This window comes from Tasmannia lanceolata, unplaced genomic scaffold, assembly GCF_043159265.1.
Source record: "Tasmannia lanceolata isolate RefF3 unplaced genomic scaffold, GAP_Taslan_0.1 ptg000024l, whole genome shotgun sequence".
Lineage (NCBI taxonomy): Eukaryota > Viridiplantae > Streptophyta > Magnoliopsida > Canellales > Winteraceae > Tasmannia > Tasmannia lanceolata.
In genome coordinates this window covers 8,497,501-8,521,454 of record NW_027518701.1, presented here as the reverse complement: position 1 = coordinate 8,521,454, position 23,954 = coordinate 8,497,501, and the positions used below count along the sequence as shown (strand labels likewise).

Below are 23,954 nucleotides of genomic sequence, written 5' to 3'. Positions count from 1 at the left end.
TCAGTCAGAATTGCCAATTCGATTTCTATCTTCAATGACTGAAGTTTGCACATATTTTATAGACCATCTGGTGACTTTTCAGTGTGAAAAACACCTCTACAGGGCACCTTTCCAGAATGTTTGAAATCTGACCGTTAGATCGCACCCATTGATTTTGAATGGTCCTGATCGATTCTAGAGGTGACTGTTGGTTTGAGTAAAACCTCTCTCCAACCCAGTCATCGTTAGATCAACCATCTATGGTGTGGATCGCACCCCCTTGGCACATGACCGTTGGGGGAAGGGACACAACCCATTTGATCACACCCTTTGACCGTTGGAGTCATGGGCCCGTTGGGCCGACCGTTAGGCCCGAACCGAAGCCCAACCCAACTGAACCATTCGGCTTGATGGGCCTGCGAACCATTTGACCCACCCATCCGACCGGTCCACCTTCATCTTGATCCAACGGTGCAGATCAAATCTGGAAAAATTAAAGGCTCCAATCGCTCCTCGCGACGTTGCGTACGTGCGAAGTGCAAAGTGCGCCTAAAAAAGCGCCACTATGCGCCCTATAGCCCATTGCCCACGCCGCGCGCGCGCGTGCGCGTGCGCGTGTGCGAACGGTGCGTTGCACCGTCCCGCGGGTCCAACCATGGGTTCAACCCAATGTGCAATCAACAAGAGTTAGAAAAGGTAGTGCTTTATAAGCCCTTCTCTTTCTTTTCTCTCATCCGATGTGGAACTATCTTTTTCAACTACACTTCTACATCCTTTTGTAAAAGCAAATATTTCTAAGAAAACATTTTCTTTTTCCCAAACGCTTTTGATAAAACATTTTCCAAAACACTAAAACATGTAATATACATGAATTTGAAAATGCAAAATCACTAACAATCCCCCACCATTTTCAAAATCAAAGAAAATTTTCTCATCAGGCTTGGAAATCTTATGCATAGATGAAGGTATCTCTCGATTTGAACCTTCACTTAGTGAGGACATATCAAAGTTAACCAGAATTGCATAGTAGACGTATCTTTGAACTAGCTATTCTATATGATTAACCGGATACGTCTCACACACAAGATTTCACCTCTTTGGGCAATTTCTAAAACCGACACATGAACTGGCCTTGTGTCTATATCTTGGTTTCATTAGCGCTCTAGAGACTAGCCAGGTCTCATAGGAAGCGGCACCACTCCCACACTCACATAGGTAGGCTTATCAAGAGTGCCCATGTAACTAAAACACTCCAACACTATGTTATTAGCCTATTAAGAGTTTAAATACTCAGCCTTCTCCTTTTAAACATTACAGGTACCAAGCACTTTACCTTGGGATGGCAAATAATACAGATTATAGTGCTTGCAATCACTCCATATGATGTACTTGGACTCATTGAACTCAAGACTTGATGTTTATTCAAGTGTTGAGTTGATGTTCCATCATTGGTGACTATTGGTTAATGGCTTTAACCCCATCCCTAATGATGTTTTACACACCAGATCTCTTGCAAGAGCTTTAGTGAATGGATCGGCCAAGTTTTGGCTCGATCTCACAAAATCAATAGTTACTACTCCATTAGTAAGTAACTCTCTTATAGCACTATGTCTAAGTCCTATATGTCTGGACTTACCATTATAAACATGATTATATGCCCTTGATAGTGTGGCCTGACTATCACAATGGACATAAATCGATGGCATTGGTTTAGACCATAACGGAATTTTCAATAACAAATTCCGAAGCCATTCCGCCTCTTTACAGCATGCTGCCAGAGCTATAAACTCTGCTTCCATAGTTGAAGTTGTTATGCATGTCTGTTTCTTAGAGGCCCAGGAGACTGCTCCCCCACCAAGGGTGAAAATCCACCCACTGGTTGATAAATGGTCTATACGCTCAGTTATCCAACTAGCATCAGAGTATCCTTCTATTACAGTTGGATACCCACTATAACATAAACCATAGTCTATAGTTTTCTTTAAATATTTTAAAACTCTATAGACTGCATTCCAATGAGAAAAACTAGGATTACTGGTAAACCTACTAAGTTTACCTACAGCATATGCTATGTCTGGCCTAGTACAAGTCATAGCATACATAAGACTACCAATTACACTAGCATACCCTAGTTGAGAGATAGTCCTGCCAGTATTAAGATACAACTTTATATTTGGGTCAAAAGGTGTTGAAATGGGTGAACATTCAAAATGGTTAAACTTTTTAAGAACTTTCTCAATATAATGTGATTGTGTTAGAATAAAACCATTGTCCTGTCTTATGATTCTAATACCCAAAATCACATCAGCTTCACCCATATCTTTCATATCAACGTTTTGAGAAAGATATGATTTAGTACTTTGAATGCTTGCAATATCAGTACCAAAAATTAACATGTCATCAACATATAAACAAATAACAACACATTTGCCGCCCTTAAATTTACTGTATATACATTTATCTGATTCATGTATCTTATAACCATTTGACACTAAGACTTTATCAAATCTTTCATGCCATTGTTTAGGGGCTTGCTTAAGCCCATACAAAGATTTGATAAGCTTACATACTTTATGCTCTTGGCCTGGCAGAATAAATCCCTCAGGTTGTTCCATATACACTTCTTCATCAAGTTCACCATTTAAGAATGCGGTTTTAACATCCATCTGGTGAATGTGAAGTTTGTATATGGAAGCAAGGGCAATCAACACTCTAATGGTAGAAATCCTAGCAACAGGTGCATATGTGTCAAAGTAATCAATACCGGGTTTTTGAGTAAACCCTTTGGCAACTAACCTTGCCTTAAACTTTTCTATGGTCCCATCTATATTGATCTTCTTCTTGAAGATCCATTTACATCCTATAGGTTTAGACCCAGATGGTAGATCAACCAAAATCCAAGTTTTATTACCCATGATAGAATCCATTTCGTCATTAATTGCTTCTTTCCAAAAAGCAACATCTTGTGACTTTATGGCTTCTCCATAGGTTTGAGGGTCACTTTCTATGCTTAAGTTTAACAAGACAGAACCTTGGAGTTTTTCCCTTGTCCCTTCTACCAGGTAGGTTACAAAGTCAGGGCCAAAACCCCTATCCCTTCTATCTCTTGAACTTCTTCTTATTTTACTAGGTTGTACACTAGGTTCACCAACTTCTGTTTGTGATTCTAAAGGATGATCTACAGAAGTTGTAGGTTCAATTTCTTTAGGAATTGCAGTGAACCTATTTTCATAGAAAAATGCATCTCTAGATTCAATTATGGTATTGACATCTATAAAATCATTGGGTTCTATAACTAAGAACCTATAGGCCTTACTGTGACTAGCATATCCCAAAAAGATACACTCAATACCCTTTTCACCTAATTTCCTTAACTTAGGTTTAGGGACTTTAACTATAGATCTACAACCCCAAACTTTAAGGTAACTTAAGTTTGGTTTCCTTTTCTTCCACAATTCATAAGGGGTTATATTAGATTTCTTACTTGGTACCCTATTCAAAATGTGACAAGCTGTAAGTAAGGCTTCACCCCAAAAACTTTTATTTAAACCAGAATTAACAAGCATAGCATTAATCATTTCAGTAAGTGTCCTATTCTTCCTTTCTGCTACACCATTTTGTTGTGGTGTATAAGGGGCAGAAGATTCATGGACTATGCCTACTGATTCACAGAAATGAGGAAAGTGATATTCACCACCTCTATCTGATCTGAGACATTTAATGCTTGTTATACATTGGTTTTCTACTTCAGTTTTATAAATCTTAAATTTTTCTAAAACCTCATCTTTATGACTAAGTAGATAAACATAACAGTACCTAGAATAATCATCAATAAATGTAACAAAGTACTTTTTACCTCCCTTTGTGGGAACACTATGTATGTCACATACATCACTATGAATTAAATCTAACAAGTTAGAAGTTCTATCTACTTTAGGAAATGACTTAGTGATTATCTTGGTTTGCATGCATGTTTTACATCTATCTACTAAGTCATTTTCACATTTAGGAATTAAGGTTAACTTAACCATATCATTCATTTTCCTAGTATTTACATGTCCTAAACGATTATGCCATAAAGATAAAGAAGAATCCAAAACATAAGCAAAGACATTCACTTTATTGATATTAAGTTTGAACATCCCTTCATACATATATCCCTTCCCAACAAAAGTACCCCCCTTAGAAAGAATGAACTTGTCAGATTCAAATACAAGTTTGAAGCCATTCTTGTTGAGAATGCTTCCAGACACTAAGTTCTTTCTAACTTCTGGTACATGGTGGACACCGGTTAGAGTGAGTCGCTTGCCGGATTTGAACTCAAGTTCCACCTTGCCCTTCCCTTTGACTTCTGCTGTCGACGAATTTCCCATGTATAACACGCTTCCATCTTCAACTGTTTCATAAGTTGAAAACAGGTTCCTGTCTTTACAGACATGCATCGTCGCACCAGAGTCAATCCACCAATCATTGCCATCTTCAAGCATATTTGCCTCTGAAATCATGGCGACAAACTTTTCTTTGTCTGTTGGTGCACCCGACTTCTTATCCTTAAGAAGTCGGCACTCACTCTTGTAATGGCCTGGTTTGCCACAGTTGAAACAAGCACCCTTTCTTTTCTTATTCTTATTAGTATTCTTTTCAGGGTGTTTGTTTCTCTTCCAATTGCCTTTTCTTTGTTGGTTCGAATTCTTGACATTTTCCACCAAATGGATCTTAGAGGATACAGTTTCATTTTCTTTCTTGTCTCTGATTCTTGACTCTTCCTCAATCCTGAGGCATTGAGCCAAGTCTTCAATAGACATTTCCTCTTTCTTGTGTTTTAGACTTTTTCTAAAGTCTTTCCAATTTGGTGGAAGTTTGTCAATAATTGACGGGACAATGAAGGAATCATCAAGAAGGATGCCTTGCAAATGAATTTGATTAATTACATGTTGTATTTCATGTAATTGATCAATAACAGACTTATCATCTACCATTTTAAAATTTAAAAATTGACTCACAGTGAATTTCTTGCTACTGGCATCTTCCGCCAAGTATTTGGCTTCAAGTGCATTCCAGATTTCACTTGCTGATCCCATGCCTTGATATATGTCAAATAGTGTATCTGACATAGCATTTAGGATGTGCCCTTTGCAAATGTAGTCATCCTGTTCCCACTTCATCCTTGCACGAGCCTCCGCCAAAGTTTCATTTTCATTTGCTGACGGCTTTAGAGTAGTGAGAACATGGACCACTTTGAGTGATGTCAAAATGAAGTGCAACTTCTTCTGCCAACGCTTGAAATTTCCTTTGTCGAAACGTTCGAGTTTGACAAAGTCTTGGGTCATTTGACGAACTGAATAAAGTGCCATTGAAACAACAGTAGAAAAATCTTGTCTTAAGATTGTTGGAAAATTTGTTGAGGGTACTGTTGATGATAGAAAACAGAAACTTGTTGCTTCAAGGCGTGATATCACTTTCCTTAAGACAAGATTCGCCCCCACTAGTAGTGTGCAAAGGGGATCCGCGAATTGCCTCCAAGATACAATGAAGCCTAGTAGGGAAGCCCTACTAATGTTTGATGACGCGTAGCACTAGCGGAATCAAACCCAAAATGCCCTTCCGAAATTTCAAGCCTTAGAGAAATCTATAGATTCTGTTTCTGCAGAAAAACAGTATCTAGAACAGTAAACAAAAGAAAAACAGTATGTAGAAATAGTTGGGGATTTTTGTAGGAGTGTAGAAGAGAGTGTAAAATCAGTCAGAATTGCCAATTCGATTTCTATCTTCAATGACTGAAGTTTGCACATATTTTATAGACCATCTGGTGACTTTTCAGTGTGAAAAACACCTCTACAGGGCACCTTTCCAGAATGTTTGAAATCTGACCGTTAGATCGCACCCATTGATTTTGAATGGTCCTGATCGATTCTAGAGGTGACTGTTGGTTTGAGTAAAACCTCTCTCCAACCCAGTCATCGTTAGATCAACCATCTATGGTGTGGATCGCACCCCCTTGGCACATGACCGTTGGGGGAAGGGACACAACCCATTTGATCACACCCTTTGACCGTTGGAGTCATGGGCCCGTTGGGCCGACCGTTAGGCCCGAACCGAAGCCCAACCCAACTGAACCATTCGGCTTGATGGGCCTGCGAACCATTTGACCCACCCATCCGACCGGTCCACCTTCATCTTGATCCAACGGTGCAGATCAAATCTGGAAAAATTAAAGGCTCCAATCGCTCCTCGCGACGTTGCGTACGTGCGAAGTGCAAAGTGCGCCTAAAAAAGCGCCACTATGCGCCCTATAGCCCATTGCCCACGCCGCGCGCGCGCGTGCGCGTGCGCGTGTGCGAACGGTGCGTTGCACCGTCCCGCGGGTCCAACCATGGGTTCAACCCAATGTGCAATCAACAAGAGTTAGAAAAGGTAGTGCTTTATAAGCCCTTCTCTTTCTTTTCTCTCATCCGATGTGGAACTATCTTTTTCAACTACACTTCTACATCCTTTTGTAAAAGCAAATATTTCTAAGAAAACATTTTCTTTTTCCCAAACGCTTTTGATAAAACATTTTCCAAAACACTAAAACATGTAATATACATGAATTTGAAAATGCAAAATCACTAACAATCCCCCACCATTTTCAAAATCAAAGAAAATTTTCTCATCAGGCTTGGAAATCTTATGCATAGATGAAGGTATCTCTCGATTTGAACCTTCACTTAGTGAGGACATATCAAAGTTAACCAGAATTGCATAGTAGACGTATCTTTGAACTAGCTATTCTATATGATTAACCGGATACGTCTCACACACAAGATTTCACCTCTTTGGGCAATTTCTAAAACCGACACATGAACTGGCCTTGTGTCTATATCTTGGTTTCATTAGCGCTCTAGAGACTAGCCAGGTCTCATAGGAAGCGGCACCACTCCCACACTCACATAGGTAGGCTTATCAAGAGTGCCCATGTAACTAAAACACTCCAACACTATGTTATTAGCCTATTAAGAGTTTAAATACTCAGCCTTCTCCTTTTAAACATTACAGGTACCAAGCACTTTACCTTGGGATGGCAAATAATACAGATTATAGTGCTTGCAATCACTCCATATGATGTACTTGGACTCATTGAACTCAAGACTTGATGTTTATTCAAGTGTTGAGTTGATGTTCCATCATTGGTGACTATTGGTTAATGGCTTTAACCCCATCCCTAATGATGTTTTACACACCAGATCTCTTGCAAGAGCTTTAGTGAATGGATCGGCCAAGTTTTGGCTCGATCTCACAAAATCAATAGTTACTACTCCATTAGTAAGTAACTCTCTTATAGCACTATGTCTAAGTCCTATATGTCTGGACTTACCATTATAAACATGATTATATGCCCTTGATAGTGTGGCCTGACTATCACAATGGACATAAATCGATGGCATTGGTTTAGACCATAACGGAATTTTCAATAACAAATTCCGAAGCCATTCCGCCTCTTTACAGCATGCTGCCAGAGCTATAAACTCTGCTTCCATAGTTGAAGTTGTTATGCATGTCTGTTTCTTAGAGGCCCAGGAGACTGCTCCCCCACCAAGGGTGAAAATCCACCCACTGGTTGATAAATGGTCTATACGCTCAGTTATCCAACTAGCATCAGAGTATCCTTCTATTACAGTTGGATACCCACTATAACATAAACCATAGTCTATAGTTTTCTTTAAATATTTTAAAACTCTATAGACTGCATTCCAATGAGAAAAACTAGGATTACTGGTAAACCTACTAAGTTTACCTACAGCATATGCTATGTCTGGCCTAGTACAAGTCATAGCATACATAAGACTACCAATTACACTAGCATACCCTAGTTGAGAGATAGTCCTGCCAGTATTAAGATACAACTTTATATTTGGGTCAAAAGGTGTTGAAATGGGTGAACATTCAAAATGGTTAAACTTTTTAAGAACTTTCTCAATATAATGTGATTGTGTTAGAATAAAACCATTGTCCTGTCTTATGATTCTAATACCCAAAATCACATCAGCTTCACCCATATCTTTCATATCAACGTTTTGAGAAAGATATGATTTAGTACTTTGAATGCTTGCAATATCAGTACCAAAAATTAACATGTCATCAACATATAAACAAATAACAACACATTTGCCGCCCTTAAATTTACTGTATATACATTTATCTGATTCATGTATCTTATAACCATTTGACACTAAGACTTTATCAAATCTTTCATGCCATTGTTTAGGGGCTTGCTTAAGCCCATACAAAGATTTGATAAGCTTACATACTTTATGCTCTTGGCCTGGCAGAATAAATCCCTCAGGTTGTTCCATATACACTTCTTCATCAAGTTCACCATTTAAGAATGCGGTTTTAACATCCATCTGGTGAATGTGAAGTTTGTATATGGAAGCAAGGGCAATCAACACTCTAATGGTAGAAATCCTAGCAACAGGTGCATATGTGTCAAAGTAATCAATACCGGGTTTTTGAGTAAACCCTTTGGCAACTAACCTTGCCTTAAACTTTTCTATGGTCCCATCTATATTGATCTTCTTCTTGAAGATCCATTTACATCCTATAGGTTTAGACCCAGATGGTAGATCAACCAAAATCCAAGTTTTATTACCCATGATAGAATCCATTTCGTCATTAATTGCTTCTTTCCAAAAAGCAACATCTTGTGACTTTATGGCTTCTCCATAGGTTTGAGGGTCACTTTCTATGCTTAAGTTTAACAAGACAGAACCTTGGAGTTTTTCCCTTGTCCCTTCTACCAGGTAGGTTACAAAGTCAGGGCCAAAACCCCTATCCCTTCTATCTCTTGAACTTCTTCTTATTTTACTAGGTTGTACACTAGGTTCACCAACTTCTGTTTGTGATTCTAAAGGATGATCTACAGAAGTTGTAGGTTCAATTTCTTTAGGAATTGCAGTGAACCTATTTTCATAGAAAAATGCATCTCTAGATTCAATTATGGTATTGACATCTATAAAATCATTGGGTTCTATAACTAAGAACCTATAGGCCTTACTGTGACTAGCATATCCCAAAAAGATACACTCAATACCCTTTTCACCTAATTTCCTTAACTTAGGTTTAGGGACTTTAACTATAGATCTACAACCCCAAACTTTAAGGTAACTTAAGTTTGGTTTCCTTTTCTTCCACAATTCATAAGGGGTTATATTAGATTTCTTACTTGGTACCCTATTCAAAATGTGACAAGCTGTAAGTAAGGCTTCACCCCAAAAACTTTTATTTAAACCAGAATTAACAAGCATAGCATTAATCATTTCAGTAAGTGTCCTATTCTTCCTTTCTGCTACACCATTTTGTTGTGGTGTATAAGGGGCAGAAGATTCATGGACTATGCCTACTGATTCACAGAAATGAGGAAAGTGATATTCACCACCTCTATCTGATCTGAGACATTTAATGCTTGTTATACATTGGTTTTCTACTTCAGTTTTATAAATCTTAAATTTTTCTAAAACCTCATCTTTATGACTAAGTAGATAAACATAACAGTACCTAGAATAATCATCAATAAATGTAACAAAGTACTTTTTACCTCCCTTTGTGGGAACACTATGTATGTCACATACATCACTATGAATTAAATCTAACAAGTTAGAAGTTCTATCTACTTTAGGAAATGACTTAGTGATTATCTTGGTTTGCATGCATGTTTTACATCTATCTACTAAGTCATTTTCACATTTAGGAATTAAGGTTAACTTAACCATATCATTCATTTTCCTAGTATTTACATGTCCTAAACGATTATGCCATAAAGATAAAGAAGAATCCAAAACATAAGCAAAGACATTCACTTTATTGATATTAAGTTTGAACATCCCTTCATACATATATCCCTTCCCAACAAAAGTACCCCCCTTAGAAAGAATGAACTTGTCAGATTCAAATACAAGTTTGAAGCCATTCTTGTTGAGAATGCTTCCAGACACTAAGTTCTTTCTAACTTCTGGTACATGGTGGACACCGGTTAGAGTGAGTCGCTTGCCGGATTTGAACTCAAGTTCCACCTTGCCCTTCCCTTTGACTTCTGCTGTCGACGAATTTCCCATGTATAACACGCTTCCATCTTCAACTGTTTCATAAGTTGAAAACAGGTTCCTGTCTTTACAGACATGCATCGTCGCACCAGAGTCAATCCACCAATCATTGCCATCTTCAAGCATATTTGCCTCTGAAATCATGGCGACAAACTTTTCTTTGTCTGTTGGTGCACCCGACTTCTTATCCTTAAGAAGTCGGCACTCACTCTTGTAATGGCCTGGTTTGCCACAGTTGAAACAAGCACCCTTTCTTTTCTTATTCTTATTAGTATTCTTTTCAGGGTGTTTGTTTCTCTTCCAATTGCCTTTTCTTTGTTGGTTCGAATTCTTGACATTTTCCACCAAATGGATCTTAGAGGATACAGTTTCATTTTCTTTCTTGTCTCTGATTCTTGACTCTTCCTCAATCCTGAGGCATTGAGCCAAGTCTTCAATAGACATTTCCTCTTTCTTGTGTTTTAGACTTTTTCTAAAGTCTTTCCAATTTGGTGGAAGTTTGTCAATAATTGACGGGACAATGAAGGAATCATCAAGAAGGATGCCTTGCAAATGAATTTGATTAATTACATGTTGTATTTCATGTAATTGATCAATAACAGACTTATCATCTACCATTTTAAAATTTAAAAATTGACTCACAGTGAATTTCTTGCTACTGGCATCTTCCGCCAAGTATTTGGCTTCAAGTGCATTCCAGATTTCACTTGCTGATCCCATGCCTTGATATATGTCAAATAGTGTATCTGACATAGCATTTAGGATGTGCCCTTTGCAAATGTAGTCATCCTGTTCCCACTTCATCCTTGCACGAGCCTCCGCCAAAGTTTCATTTTCATTTGCTGACGGCTTTAGAGTAGTGAGAACATGGACCACTTTGAGTGATGTCAAAATGAAGTGCAACTTCTTCTGCCAACGCTTGAAATTTCCTTTGTCGAAACGTTCGAGTTTGACAAAGTCTTGGGTCATTTGACGAACTGAATAAAGTGCCATTGAAACAACAGTAGAAAAATCTTGCCTTAAGATTGTTGGAAAATTTGTTGAGGGTACTGTTGATGATAGAAAACAGAAACTTGTTGCTTCAAGGCGTGATATCACTTTCCTTAAGACAAGATTCGCCCCCACTAGTAGTGTGCAAAGGGGATCCGCGAATTGCCTCCAAGATACAATGAAGCCTAGTAGGGAAGCCCTACTAATGTTTGATGACGCGTAGCACTAGCGGAATCAAACCCAAAATGCCCTTCCGAAATTTCAAGCCTTAGAGAAATCTATAGATTCTGTTTCTGCAGAAAAACAGTATCTAGAACAGTAAACAAAAGAAAAACAGTATGTAGAAATAGTTGGGGATTTTTGTAGGAGTGTAGAAGAGAGTGTAAAATCAGTCAGAATTGCCAATTCGATTTCTATCTTCAATGACTGAAGTTTGCACATATTTTATAGACCATCTGGTGACTTTTCAGTGTGAAAAACACCTCTACAGGGCACCTTTCCAGAATGTTTGAAATCTGACCGTTAGATCGCACCCATTGATTTTGAATGGTCCTGATCGATTCTAGAGGTGACTGTTGGTTTGAGTAAAACCTCTCTCCAACCCAGTCATCGTTAGATCAACCATCTATGGTGTGGATCGCACCCCCTTGGCACATGACCGTTGGGGGAAGGGACACAACCCATTTGATCACACCCTTTGACCGTTGGAGTCATGGGCCCGTTGGGCCGACCGTTAGGCCCGAACCGAAGCCCAACCCAACTGAACCATTCGGCTTGATGGGCCTGCGAACCATTTGACCCACCCATCCGACCGGTCCACCTTCATCTTGATCCAACGGTGCAGATCAAATCTGGAAAAATTAAAGGCTCCAATCGCTCCTCGCGACGTTGCGTACGTGCGAAGTGCAAAGTGCGCCTAAAAAAGCGCCACTATGCGCCCTATAGCCCATTGCCCACGCCGCGCGCGCGCGTGCGCGTGCGCGTGTGCGAACGGTGCGTTGCACCGTCCCGCGGGTCCAACCATGGGTTCAACCCAATGTGCAATCAACAAGAGTTAGAAAAGGTAGTGCTTTATAAGCCCTTCTCTTTCTTTTCTCTCATCCGATGTGGAACTATCTTTTTCAACTACACTTCTACATCCTTTTGTAAAAGCAAATATTTCTAAGAAAACATTTTCTTTTTCCCAAACGCTTTTGATAAAACATTTTCCAAAACACTAAAACATGTAATATACATGAATTTGAAAATGCAAAATCACTAACAACTCACACTTGCAAAACCGAAAATCAGTTGAATAAGAGCAGTTTCATCTCACTTGTGTACCCATTGCCCTCACACCACCCTCCTTAAGGCACACAGATTGCATTTTATCAATAGCATACCTTAAAAATCCATGGGCATCTTCTTCCCTCCCATGACCAAGGTTACTTCCAATGCTTTGAATTTGTGAGAGTATCCTGACCAGGGATTGGGGGGACTTCCCTTCCCTTTCCTTCAAAACAAGAATATAACTCAGGAGTGAAACACAACTCTTTCTTTGGACATGTGTTGGCCATGGAGTTTTAAAGAACAAAATTTCATAACAGTATAACATTCACAATTTAAACAGATTTTTAACCTAAGAACAATCATTGTTGCTGCATTTGTTGGTGATGCCAATACAATGTTGCACAGGCGTCGACTACCTTGACATATCAGAAAAGGAGAAAACAGAGTAATATGGCATCATGGTATGGCATCGGTGAAGGATAAAGGTGGATCTCACAATGTCAAAAGATTGCGGTATCTGTTCCATATACAGAACTCAGTGAGAACCCACTACTCCTTATTGCCTCTACTTTGACTCACAAACTTGGGCTTTAAATATTGGACTCTGAAATTGCACATAAGTGGATCCATCCATTAATAATTTAAATAGTTGAATTAGCATTTACCATAAAAGCCACAAGTTTTCTTGACAACCTTGATAGATACTAGCATTCCTGGCCCATGCTATGAATGGTGAAAAATGGTGGGCCCCACCTGATGTGAAGTGAAAACTATGGAACCTATGTTTACACGGAGGATATCAAACCTGCTGTGGATACAATGATGTGGTACAGGATCGGAGCGGAAGCAAGAGGAGGTGATACTTTTCTTGATTACTTGTAGTTGTAGGCCTGTATGGTATGAGAATTCAAAAGACATTTAAACGAAGGAAGTTACAGTGACTCTTGATGATCAGTTGACTTCCATTAATAGTGAGGATTTAGATCAATTAATAAGAACAAATTCTGCTCTTCTGAGTAACTATACAGAAGCTACAAGGATCAGCTTCTTTACAGTACCTCGTTTAAGCATTGATCGAGTATCAGAAAGCTACCAGAGTTCTAGGAGATCTTTAACAAGACCAGAATTACATTAGATCCTGAAACTGAGACCATCGGAGGTTAAACACAATATGTAATGGTATCCTGCATGAGCAATCCTTCATCCAAAGGTACTTTCAAACAAATTTGGTGAAACAAGGAAGAACCGACAGTTATATATGATCAGATCTCTTCATGGAAAAGATCACACCAGTGATCTTTAGCATTTGATCTCTAGCAGTAAACACGAATTACATGGAAAGACATAAGAAATATGGCAAGAAAGGTAAAACCGGGTAGATATTCAAGACAGAGCAGAATTTACACATAAACAAGAGAAATCTTGAATTCATAACTAGAGAAGTACGCTTCTTCCTACAAGCAAGACAAGTAGTGGAAGGAGGAAGAAAGGGCCTTACTCTTTCAAGTAACTTTCTCCTCACATCCTGAAAGAAAACTCCTATTCAACACAAGCTCAAATGAGCTCCCCAAAATGTCACACAATCTGTTTATTTTCTCATCTTCCCCCCAAAATTGTCTTGCAAGTGAGCTGCTTCCCTATTTATAGAGAGAATGGAATTCTCTAGAATATGTACAGTTGGAGCCTTACTTGATGCCACCTGTACTTGCTTAGGTGGCCTTCCTCTTGCAATGTCATGTGGCACATATAGCTGTCATAAGGTTGACATGGCAACAACACACAAAGGCATTCCATGCCCCTTCACTTGATCGGCCAACCCTTCTCCTCCTCCCTTGACCCAAACTACATGCTCTTACCCTCTCGTGGGACCTAATTCTACATTGGTTGCCACTCAACACATTTAACCTCCCAACTATATGGCAGGAACTAAGAAAACCACACTAAAATAAGCTAAAATATAGCGCACTCCAAGGCTGTCCATGTGTCCACATCATACATTCAGGCAATCACTTGAAGATTACCGGCAGTCACTTGAAGATTACCCATGAATGATCAATACTAGCCCACAATCAAGCGGCAGCCTTGATTATTTGGTGAACTCCTCTTATATTGAAGATGAGAAATAATAAATTTTTACTTCTAGAACTATCACTCTCAGGAAATAAAGGTTTGGTGAGATTAAAACTAGAGATTAAGAATTCTAGCCAAAACCGAGAGCTAGAAGCAATTCCTGCTAGTATTCCCAAGAACTGAGAACACGACTCCTTTTCAAAGTGAGGAAAGTTCTTTGTGAGTTTTGAGAATTTAGATCTCTACTTCTTTTAGTAGGAATTCAAAATGCCAATAGTTTATCAAATGAAATGGGAGTGATAAGTGGAAACAGAGAAACATCACTTACAGCAGGAATATTTTTTAGTGAACCTGAAATTGATGTCTTTGATCTAGAATTATGAGTAAATCTCTGTAGGTTCTCGTCTCTTCTGATAGATGTAAGTTAGGTGAACTTTCGGGAGAAGTTTAGGGATCAGATCGGAGGGAATTTGATAAAGAAATGAAGCTTACTCAGGCAGTCACACAGGTAGGGCAGTAAAAAGCTCTTGCTGTCATGTGACTTCCATATCTTGCTAAAAGATTCAAGAACTTATCTCAATGTTCAGATATGAATTAAGTTCAAACATTTTTAATACTATATCATAGAAGAAAACAACATTAGAATCATAGAGAGGAAGAAACAAAGCAAGGAAACTTAGTTGAATTCACGACAGAATAGCGTTCATTCAAAAAGAGAGAGAGAGAGAAATGTAGATCCAGGAACTCACCATAGACAAAGAGGATTCTTCAAGAAAGAAAATCAGTCTAGGACTGCAGACCGAGAATTTTATTTCATCTCCAAAACCCAAGTGTTGCTTCCTATTCTCTATTTTTAGAAAACGGTGAATATTCTAGAAAAAGCCAGCTCAAGGCCAGCTCTTTGACAGCTGGAATAGCTGATGTGTAACAAGCTAGGTGCAACCAACTCCACTTGGCAACTACGAACTGTTTTGGGAACTGTAATAACCTTTCACAGCTGCTTAAATAATAAAAGACAAGATGTGATAGTGCAATTATCAAAACATGGTAGTGTCAACATCAGTGACATTTACAAATAATCATATTTAAATGATAAAGACAAGATAAGATAGGCAAAGTTGGAACACCACCAAAGAGCTGCATTATACAAAGTTCTAAATGACTGAGCAAGCAATGTAACCCATCACAACACAAGATGCACCCAGATACAAAATCATCATAATGCATAGTATAATTTATAAATTTTGTCGTTTAATGGAGCGTGTCAAAAGTCTAGCACAAGAACAAGTTAAACTTAAGCTTTTGTATAATATCAGAACAGAGAATTGTCATGAGACAGCACAAGAACAAGTTAAAGTGTTAAACTCAAGTTTTTGTCTAATATCAGAACAGAGTACAGTAATGAGAGAGTTTTTCATTCACAAATTACAAGATAAACATGGTATTACATAAAAAAATCTAAACTGTAACTTTCAAAATTGTTGGAACTCCTTGTTTCCTTATTTGACATCTCCGGTGAGCTGACTTTATAAACATCATACTTTTCTATACTTTTCCTCACATGCTATCCAATTGAATAACTATCCCATCTCTGTATAAAAAAATGTCTCTTGCAAAATGGTAACAACGAAAACATATATTACATAACAGACTGCACTATCTAAACTCCATACTTTTCCTCACATGCTGTCCAATTGATTGACTATCCAATAACTGTACAAATTTAAACTGTATCTTGCAAAATTGTTGGAACTCCATTTGTTTACTTATTTTGATATTTCTCCAACTAGCTGACTTTAAAATGTATTATCTCCTGTCACCGATCTCAAACATCTCATTTCATGAGAAACATTCGCCCACTGAGAAACCACACACTCCAGTGTCCCTCACCCTGAATATAAATTCGAGTAACTTGACAAGTTTCCATTATTCAGGCAATGGTCTGGCTTTACACTTGTTTCAGGATCCATGCCAAGATAGCTAGACATGTCAAAGTTAATGCCAAAAGAACTGAGATCCTCAAAATTAGTGCTATCCCCTGAAGGTGTAAAACTAGAGAAACGCTCACCCATTGACACCAAGCTCTCCGAAGTCCCAATCTCTAAATTCTGGCAGTACCCTGGCTCCACACAGGTTGGAAGGCCCTTGCGAAGATAATTAGACATTTCAAAGCCAATGTCAAAAGAAAGGGGGTCCTCATAATCAGTGCAATCACCTGAAGGTGTAATATCAAAGAAGCATTCAAGCGTTGACACCACGCTCCCCGGAGTCCCAGTCTCTAAATAAGTGAATGAGCAACCTAATGAGAAGTTTCCATAATTCTGGCAGTACACTGGTTCTACACAGGTTGGAAGGCCCATGCCAAGATAATTAGACATTTCAAAGCCAATGTTAAAAGAAAGGGGGTCCTCATAATCAGTGCTATCACCCGAAGGTGTAATATCAGAGAAGCATTCAAGCGTTGACACCATGCTCTCCGGAGTCCCAGTCCCTAAGTATGTACTTGAGCAACCTAATGAGGGGTTTCCATAATTCTGGCAATAGTCATATGTCACCTCTTTAGGAATACCCATGTCAAAATAAGTCCAATGATATATGATCAGATAAAGGGAGGGGAATGGGAGGTGCATTGCAGTCATCTTGAATTACTGGTCCATCTCCCTTTGCCTTATTACTCAACAATCTCTCTTTACTAGATTTAAGCATCTCAAATCTTTTCTTCGTCATCTCAATCTCTTTTAGCAGCAGTCTTGTGAAAAGTTGTCCAAACGGTCATCCCGTGAAGGATAGAGCAGGCCAGCATTCTCAATTCGCTTCTGATCAAGCTTTTGCTGCAGATTCTTGACCTTTTTCTCATACAAGCTTGCAATATCTTCATTATTCTTCACACTTTCTTTCTTGTCCTTATATCGTTTAATGATGCGGACGACCTCTGATCCTTTGTCGGGCCAAGTTTCAAAGTGGTCCCCATCTGAACTGACACACACCATAACTGCATCTGTACCGCACAGAGTTGAGAGCTCAAAGATCTTCTTCTTCAACCCTTTCAGTCTATTCGAAAATACACTCTTCCCACGTCTTTTGCACTCGATTGGTTTCATCTAAGAACGACTCATGCTGACAGTTGATCAATAAGCTTTGAATTTGGATTGTAAAGAACCTGCTAAAATCATATAAGATAAAAGGAAAATTAGAACGTAATAACTATGATTTTAATTGGGAACAAGCAGAAAAATCCGCTCTTGTTTTCATTTTTGGAGCATTGCAAAAATTTATGATGTAGATTTTCATGAGATGTTATTTTGTATGACAAAAACAAACATATGTTCAGAGAAGAAACCCTAATTCAGTAAAAAAAAAATCCAATATAAGATGAAACCAAACCTATTTTCCTTAAGACAAAAGGACCAAAAGAAAAATAGGGAAACAAATAATAGCATTCTATGATAGAAAGCAACATATGATCAGAGAAGAGACCCTAATTCGTAAAAACAACAACATAAGATGACACCAAACTTATTTTCTAACAAAATTTCACATTGAGAAAAGGAGCAAGAAAAAAGGGAAACAACAAAAATGTCTTTCAATGATAAAAAAAAAATCGTGAGATCAAAGAAGAAAGCCTAAATGGGTAAAAAGCCAACATAAGATGGAACCAAACATATAATCCTAAGAAAAATTCACATTAGAAAAAGGGAGGAAAAGAAAAACAGGGAAACAACAAAAACTTCTGACTATGATATAAACAAACATAAGACCTAAGAAAAAACCCTAATCGAGTGAAATTCCAAAAAAAGAAAAAAGGAATAGAGCTCATACCTTGGTTTGAATGAGAGAGAAAGAGGGTTTCCCTCTACTTTCTATATTCTGTTTAAAATAAAAATCTTACGAGAGAAATAGCCGTTAGAATATTGTGGGTTCATTTGTGTGGGGCCCTACCGGGATGGTTTATAAAACAGAAAGGGCGATGATAAATTCGCACCCAATATAGGATACTTCGCACCCCTTTGATATTAAAATTGTTAAAGTCTGCTACATATCCTCCTTTAAAGGGGTGTGAATTATCCAATAGGGAGTGCAAATTTATCATTGCCCAACAAAAAATGCTTCAATTTGACAATCTTAACTATCCATAGTGACCTTCAAATGGGCACAAGGCTATGGTTGGAGGTTGTCCTTAATTGGATAACAAGCTGGGGTTTATTTTATCCTTGCTAGAATTGTTATAGTTTGTTCCGGCAATACATTTCTAATGGAATTTTTTTTCCTACGAATTTTGTTTTGCTTTCCACAATTTAGAGGGACGTAATATGATTATGGTTAATTTAGAGGGATATTATCATAAATTGAACTTCCCTCTAAGTAAAAATTGAATAAGGTTTCTTCAAGATAGATTTTTTGATGTGTAAAACAAGTAAGATGTTTAGAAAATTTTTTTTTCCAAACTTATCCAGAAAAATCCTGCAGTCGAAATAGAGCAGGGCAGTAGAAAAGCCAACCCTAGGGCTTGTTCAACATAAAAAATTTGAAGCAGGATAGCCAATCCCTATAACAACTTAGCCAAGGATTTCTATCCCTTTAGAAACAGCCCATTAGGAATTTGTTTGTTCAATGTTATTAACAAATCGCTCTGGGTGCGTTTTGAATGCTGGAATCACGTGCTCGAATCGATATCTTATTACGATTCCACCCGATTCTTGCATTTGATTAAAAAATTAACAAAATCAGGGGCCTAGAAATGACCACCCAGTTGGAATTGAAGGAGGAAAAAGATGGAATCTGTTTCCCTTCCCAACAGGTGGCAACTTGCTGTTGGCAATTTAACCAGGGTAGAAATCACCCTTAAAAGCTAGTTGTTAGAGGAGGGTGGCCATTCCTTTATAGCCCATCCCCATCCATTTCACTTATCCGATATGGGACTATTAGCTTTTGTGTGGAACCCCAACAATCTCCCACTCCACGCGGAAGCAACATGGAAAATCTCGCCCATCCACACGGCGGCAACGTGGGAACCACAAGATAGCTACACCGGGGTTTTCGAGATCTTCCCCAAGGGACATTTCCGCCCTCGGAGGCAAACCAGAGTTACCACGCCCTGAGCTCTGATACCACTTGTTGGGAATTTAACCGGGGTGGAACTCACCCTTAAAAGCTAGTTGTTAGAGGGAGGGTGCCCATTCCTTTATAACCCATCCCCATCCATTTCTTTTATCCCATATGGGACTATTTGCTTTTGCGTGGAACCCCAACACTTGGGTCGGGTTGAATCAGGTTGAGACTAACCCAAACCCGACCCAAGGAACCATTTACTCAACCTAAACCTGATCCGAGTTCCAACCCGACTTGACTTGAGGAACCCATTTCCCAACCCGAACCTGACCCGAAGGATAATTGTAGAAGTGTGTACATCTCCCTAAATTCGCACCCCTTGTAGGATAATTCGCACCCCTTTAACGTGAATTGACGTTAAAAAGCATTAAAGTCTGCCACATGCCCTCCTTTAAAGGGGGTGCGACTTATCCTACAGGGGGTGTGAATTTTTCATCGCCACAAAAAAATGATAAAAAATGCCAGGTTTCACTCGGGTCGGGTTGCCCAAGCCCTCAACCCGAACCCAACCTGGGTTGGGAAAACTCAACCCGAACAAAAGCTCAACTCGAAACCGACCCGAAGGATGCCCAACCCGACCCGACCTTCTTTTTTTTTTTTTTTTTCAGGTTTAACCCGACGAGTTCGGGTTGTACACCCCTAACTACGTATTTATAGCGACAATCCAAATGCATAGTTGTTCGGCACATGATGAATTTTAGGCTCAAGTATCCATCCCTAGAGCAGTTGGCAAGATAACAATCCCTCAACCCTAACCCTAACCCTAACCTGACCCTCGGGTCGAGGGTGGTCAATCCTAACCCAACCCGCCTCTAAATCTCTCAACCCTAATCCAACTCTTCTAACTTGTTTTTTCCAAATCGGTTCGGGTTGAGTCTGCTTGGGGTTGGGCTCACCTAGGGCCTTGGGGTTGGGCTCACCTAGGGCAGACAAAAAAGTACAAGATAAAACATAACCCCATAAAAATCACGATAAAATTAGAGGACAGAGAACGGGTTTGGTCGGGTCAGTTTCCTAGGCCTCAACCCTAACCCAACCGAACCAGAGGAAATGCCAACCTAACCCGACTCAAAATTGGGTTAAACCTGTCGGGTACGGGTCGACCCCAATCCAAGTTGCACCTAGATGCCATATCCAAAAGCCATACATTGGAAAAATCTTAACCATTCGGGTTGCGTGAGCCACAAATGGACGGTTAGAAATCCGAAGATTATGGTCCAATCGGACGGTTGGGAGACCATTCGTCTCCATTGCAGGCTCGTTAAATAAACAGGACCAAATTCTCACTCCATTGTTTTAGTACTTGCACTCCTCTCTTCTTCTTATACTCTCAAATTGGCCGTTTGACAAGCTGCAGAAAATCAAAATAATGATTCGAGATTGGAAACTATCAATCATAAATTGGCAAGCTTTTGTTGCATAAAAATCGCCCCTCTCTACTCTGCAACCCAAGCCTATAAAAACTCCCCTTCACAACGTGTAGCTTCTAATGGATCACGCAACAGGTAAAACCAAAAACCCTAATTTCTATGTTTGCGTTTGAAAACTGCTTAACTTTTCTCTTACTATCGAGTCTCCAACTGAGTAAATTTCAACAGTAGCTCTGATTTTTTCCTTTATTTTTTCTGGGTTTGGTGTGTTTGTGAATAATCTCTGTGGGAGGAGCAGTGATCGAATTTCTGGGGCAAGTACCATTGCTACAGAGACTCTCAACTTCATCTCTAAAGAAGATCGCTGAAGTTGTCCAATTCAAACATTATGGTGAGATTTGTTGGTTTTGTAGAGTTTTTTATTTAATGCCAGCTTGTTTTCTAGAGTTAGAACTTGTATATTTTCTCTTTAGTTTTTTTAGACTTAGAACTTGGATATTTTCTCTCTATTGGTTAATTTCTAAATGAGATTGAAAATATGGATAAAACCCAATTCATTATAGGGTGCTTTTGCACTATATTTATAGATAAATTTTACAAGTGGTTCCAATGAAACACACAACTCAACTCAACTCAACTAAGCCTTTGTCCCAAACTAGTTGGGGTCGGCTAATGAATCCTTTAGGAAATTTTCATGAAGAGGTGAAAGGATCTACCCGGCTCAAATTGACTAAGTCTAATCCTGACACTAGTTGGGTTCGTCTACATGGATCATTTTCTTTCATTCTCCCCTATGTCGTGTTCTCTGTTATGTTCCTAGCCGTCAAGTCTTTCCTCACTGTTTCTACCCAAGTTGTTTTTGGTTTGCCCTTACCTCTTTTTACTCCATCAACTTGGCACGAGCCACTTCTTCTAACTGGAGCATCCAAAGGCCTACGTTGGATATGCCAAAACCATCTTAAGCGGTGCTCTCTCATCTTCTCCTCAATTGGTCTCACCCCTACCTTTTTACGGATGTCTTCATTTTTAATTCGATCTACCCTTGTGTGGCCGCACATCCATCTAAGCATTCGCATCTCCGCTACACTCATCCTATGCACATGCTGCTTCTTGGTGGCCCGACATTCTGAGCCGTATAGCATGGCTGGCCTCACAGCTGTCTTACAAAACTTTCCCTTCAACTTGGTAGGTATTTTACGGTCGTATATAACTCCAGAAGTATGCTTCCACTTTAACCAACCTGCTCTTATTATGTGGTTAACATCCTCTTCAATCTCTCCTTTCTTTTGTGGGATTGAACCAAGATTGCAAAAGATAGCCCTCTTAGGTACCTCCTGTCCAGTCATATTTACTACATCCTCGCCTCACCTCTTTACATTACTAAAGTTGCACTCCATTTACTCTGTCTTAGTCCTGCTCAGTTTTAACCTTTAGATTCCAAAGTAGTTCTCCAAAACTCTAACTTAGCATTAATTTCTGCTTTGGTTTCGTCAAGTAATATTATGTCATCTGCAAATAACATACACCACGACACCTCGTCCTGTATGCCCTCCGTAAGTTCCAATGAAACACATGGGTCGAAAATAATTTTTTCTCTCTACTGGTTAGTTTCTGTTGCTCTTGTCGGGTTAGCGCTATTAATTTTGTTTATATTTTGTTGGGACCCGGGTAGAATTCACGCTTAAAAGCTAACCGTTAAGGGGTGGGTGCCCAAGTCCCTATAAGCCCATCCACATCAATTTACTTTTCCGATGTGGGATCTTTGTTTTCGCGTGGAACCCCTACTAATTCCCACTCCACGTAGAATCAATGTGGACAATCTCGCCCCTCCACGCGGGTGCAATGTGGGAACTACGAGATCTTCCTGGAGGGATTTTCTCCGTCCTCGAGGGTACACCTCGAGGGATTTTTTCCATCCTCGAGGGATTTTTTCCATCCTTGAGGGCACATAGGAGTTACCATGTCTCAACTCTAATACCTCTTGTTGGGCCCCAAGTAGAACACACCCTTAAAAGCTAGCTGTGAAGGGGATGGTCCCAAATCCTTATAAGCCCATCCACATCAATTCACTTTTCTGATGTGGAATCTTTGCTTTCGCGTGGAACCCACAACTCCCTCCTCCTCTACGCGGAAGCAATGTGCATAATCTTGCCCCTCCATGTGGGAGCAACATGGGAACTATGAGATCTTCCCTGAGGGATTTTCTCCGTCCTCGAGGGTACACCGGGGTTACTGAGATCTTGCCTGAGGGATTTTCCCATCCTTGAGGCCATGCAGGAGTTACCACGCCCTAGTTCTGATACCACCTGTTGGGACCTGGGTAGAATTCACCCTTAAAAGCTAGCTGCTAAGGGGATGGTGCCCAAGTCCTTATAAGTCCATTCACATCAATTTACTTTTATGCTATGATTTGTGGACACGGACACGGGTGTCGCGTGTTGACATGGACACGGAGTGTCGGACACGGCAAACTCCCAAAATTTAGAAATGGGGACACAACTAAAATAGAAAGTACATATGATCTTGATTTGTGGACACAGATTCGTATGCTGAGTTTCGACATGGATACGAGGTATCTGACATGGCAACCCCCAAAAATATAGAAATAGTGACACACTCATACACATGCATACATGTAAAGTTACTGACACTTCTAGCAGTACATTTAAAAGTGTCTAAATGAGTGTTGACACGTGTGTCGACAATAAATTTAAAGTGTCGGCCAAATCATAGCTTTTATGATATGGGATCTTTGCCTTCACATGGAACCCCCAACAATTATGATTAGTTTTTACTATTCCAAGTATTTGACATGCGTTTGTCGAATGTTAGAAGCAATCGATCGAAGTAACAACAATTTACCATTAAAAAAAAAAAAAACAATATGTTACTTTTTCTGAAACTGCAAGGGCTAAATGAATTGTAGTCTACTAATGCATTTATTTAACGTACATGTAAATGCTCACCAATGGCACTTGGTGTCTTGTGAATTTTTGGTGTCATCTTTTAATTATCTGTTTTGTGTTTGGAAAACGGCATTCTGGTAATTGATTCCTTTGTTGGGGTTATGCACTTATGCTTGCTTTTA

The 23,954-nt window shown here is 39.3% G+C and overlaps 2 protein-coding genes across 4 annotated transcripts in view; one reads left to right on the top strand and one right to left on the bottom strand.

The window, feature by feature from the left end:
- Positions 1–17,125: 17,125 nt before the first annotated feature.
- LOC143856986 (uncharacterized) lies at positions 17,126–17,488 on the bottom strand. The gene has a single exon (XM_077367267.1). It carries the CDS (start codon positions 17,486–17,488, stop codon positions 17,126–17,128), a length of 363 nt encoding a protein of 120 aa, XP_077223382.1.
- A 3,315-nt stretch (positions 17,489–20,803) lies between these two features.
- The window catches only part of LOC143857242 (acyl-CoA hydrolase 2-like), an 85,909-nt gene continuing 82,758 nt past the window's right edge, over positions 20,804–23,954 (top strand). The window contains exons 1-2 of one of the 3 annotated variants that reach the window (XM_077367663.1): positions 20,804–21,001; positions 21,165–21,257. In XM_077367663.1, the coding sequence (XP_077223778.1) occupies positions 20,986–21,001; positions 21,165–21,257 (109 nt within the window). In that variant the 5' untranslated portion in view covers positions 20,804–20,985. The remainder of the gene's footprint in view (positions 21,002–21,164; positions 21,258–23,954) is intronic. The other 2 variants (XM_077367664.1, XM_077367662.1) reach the window with 2 other exon arrangements.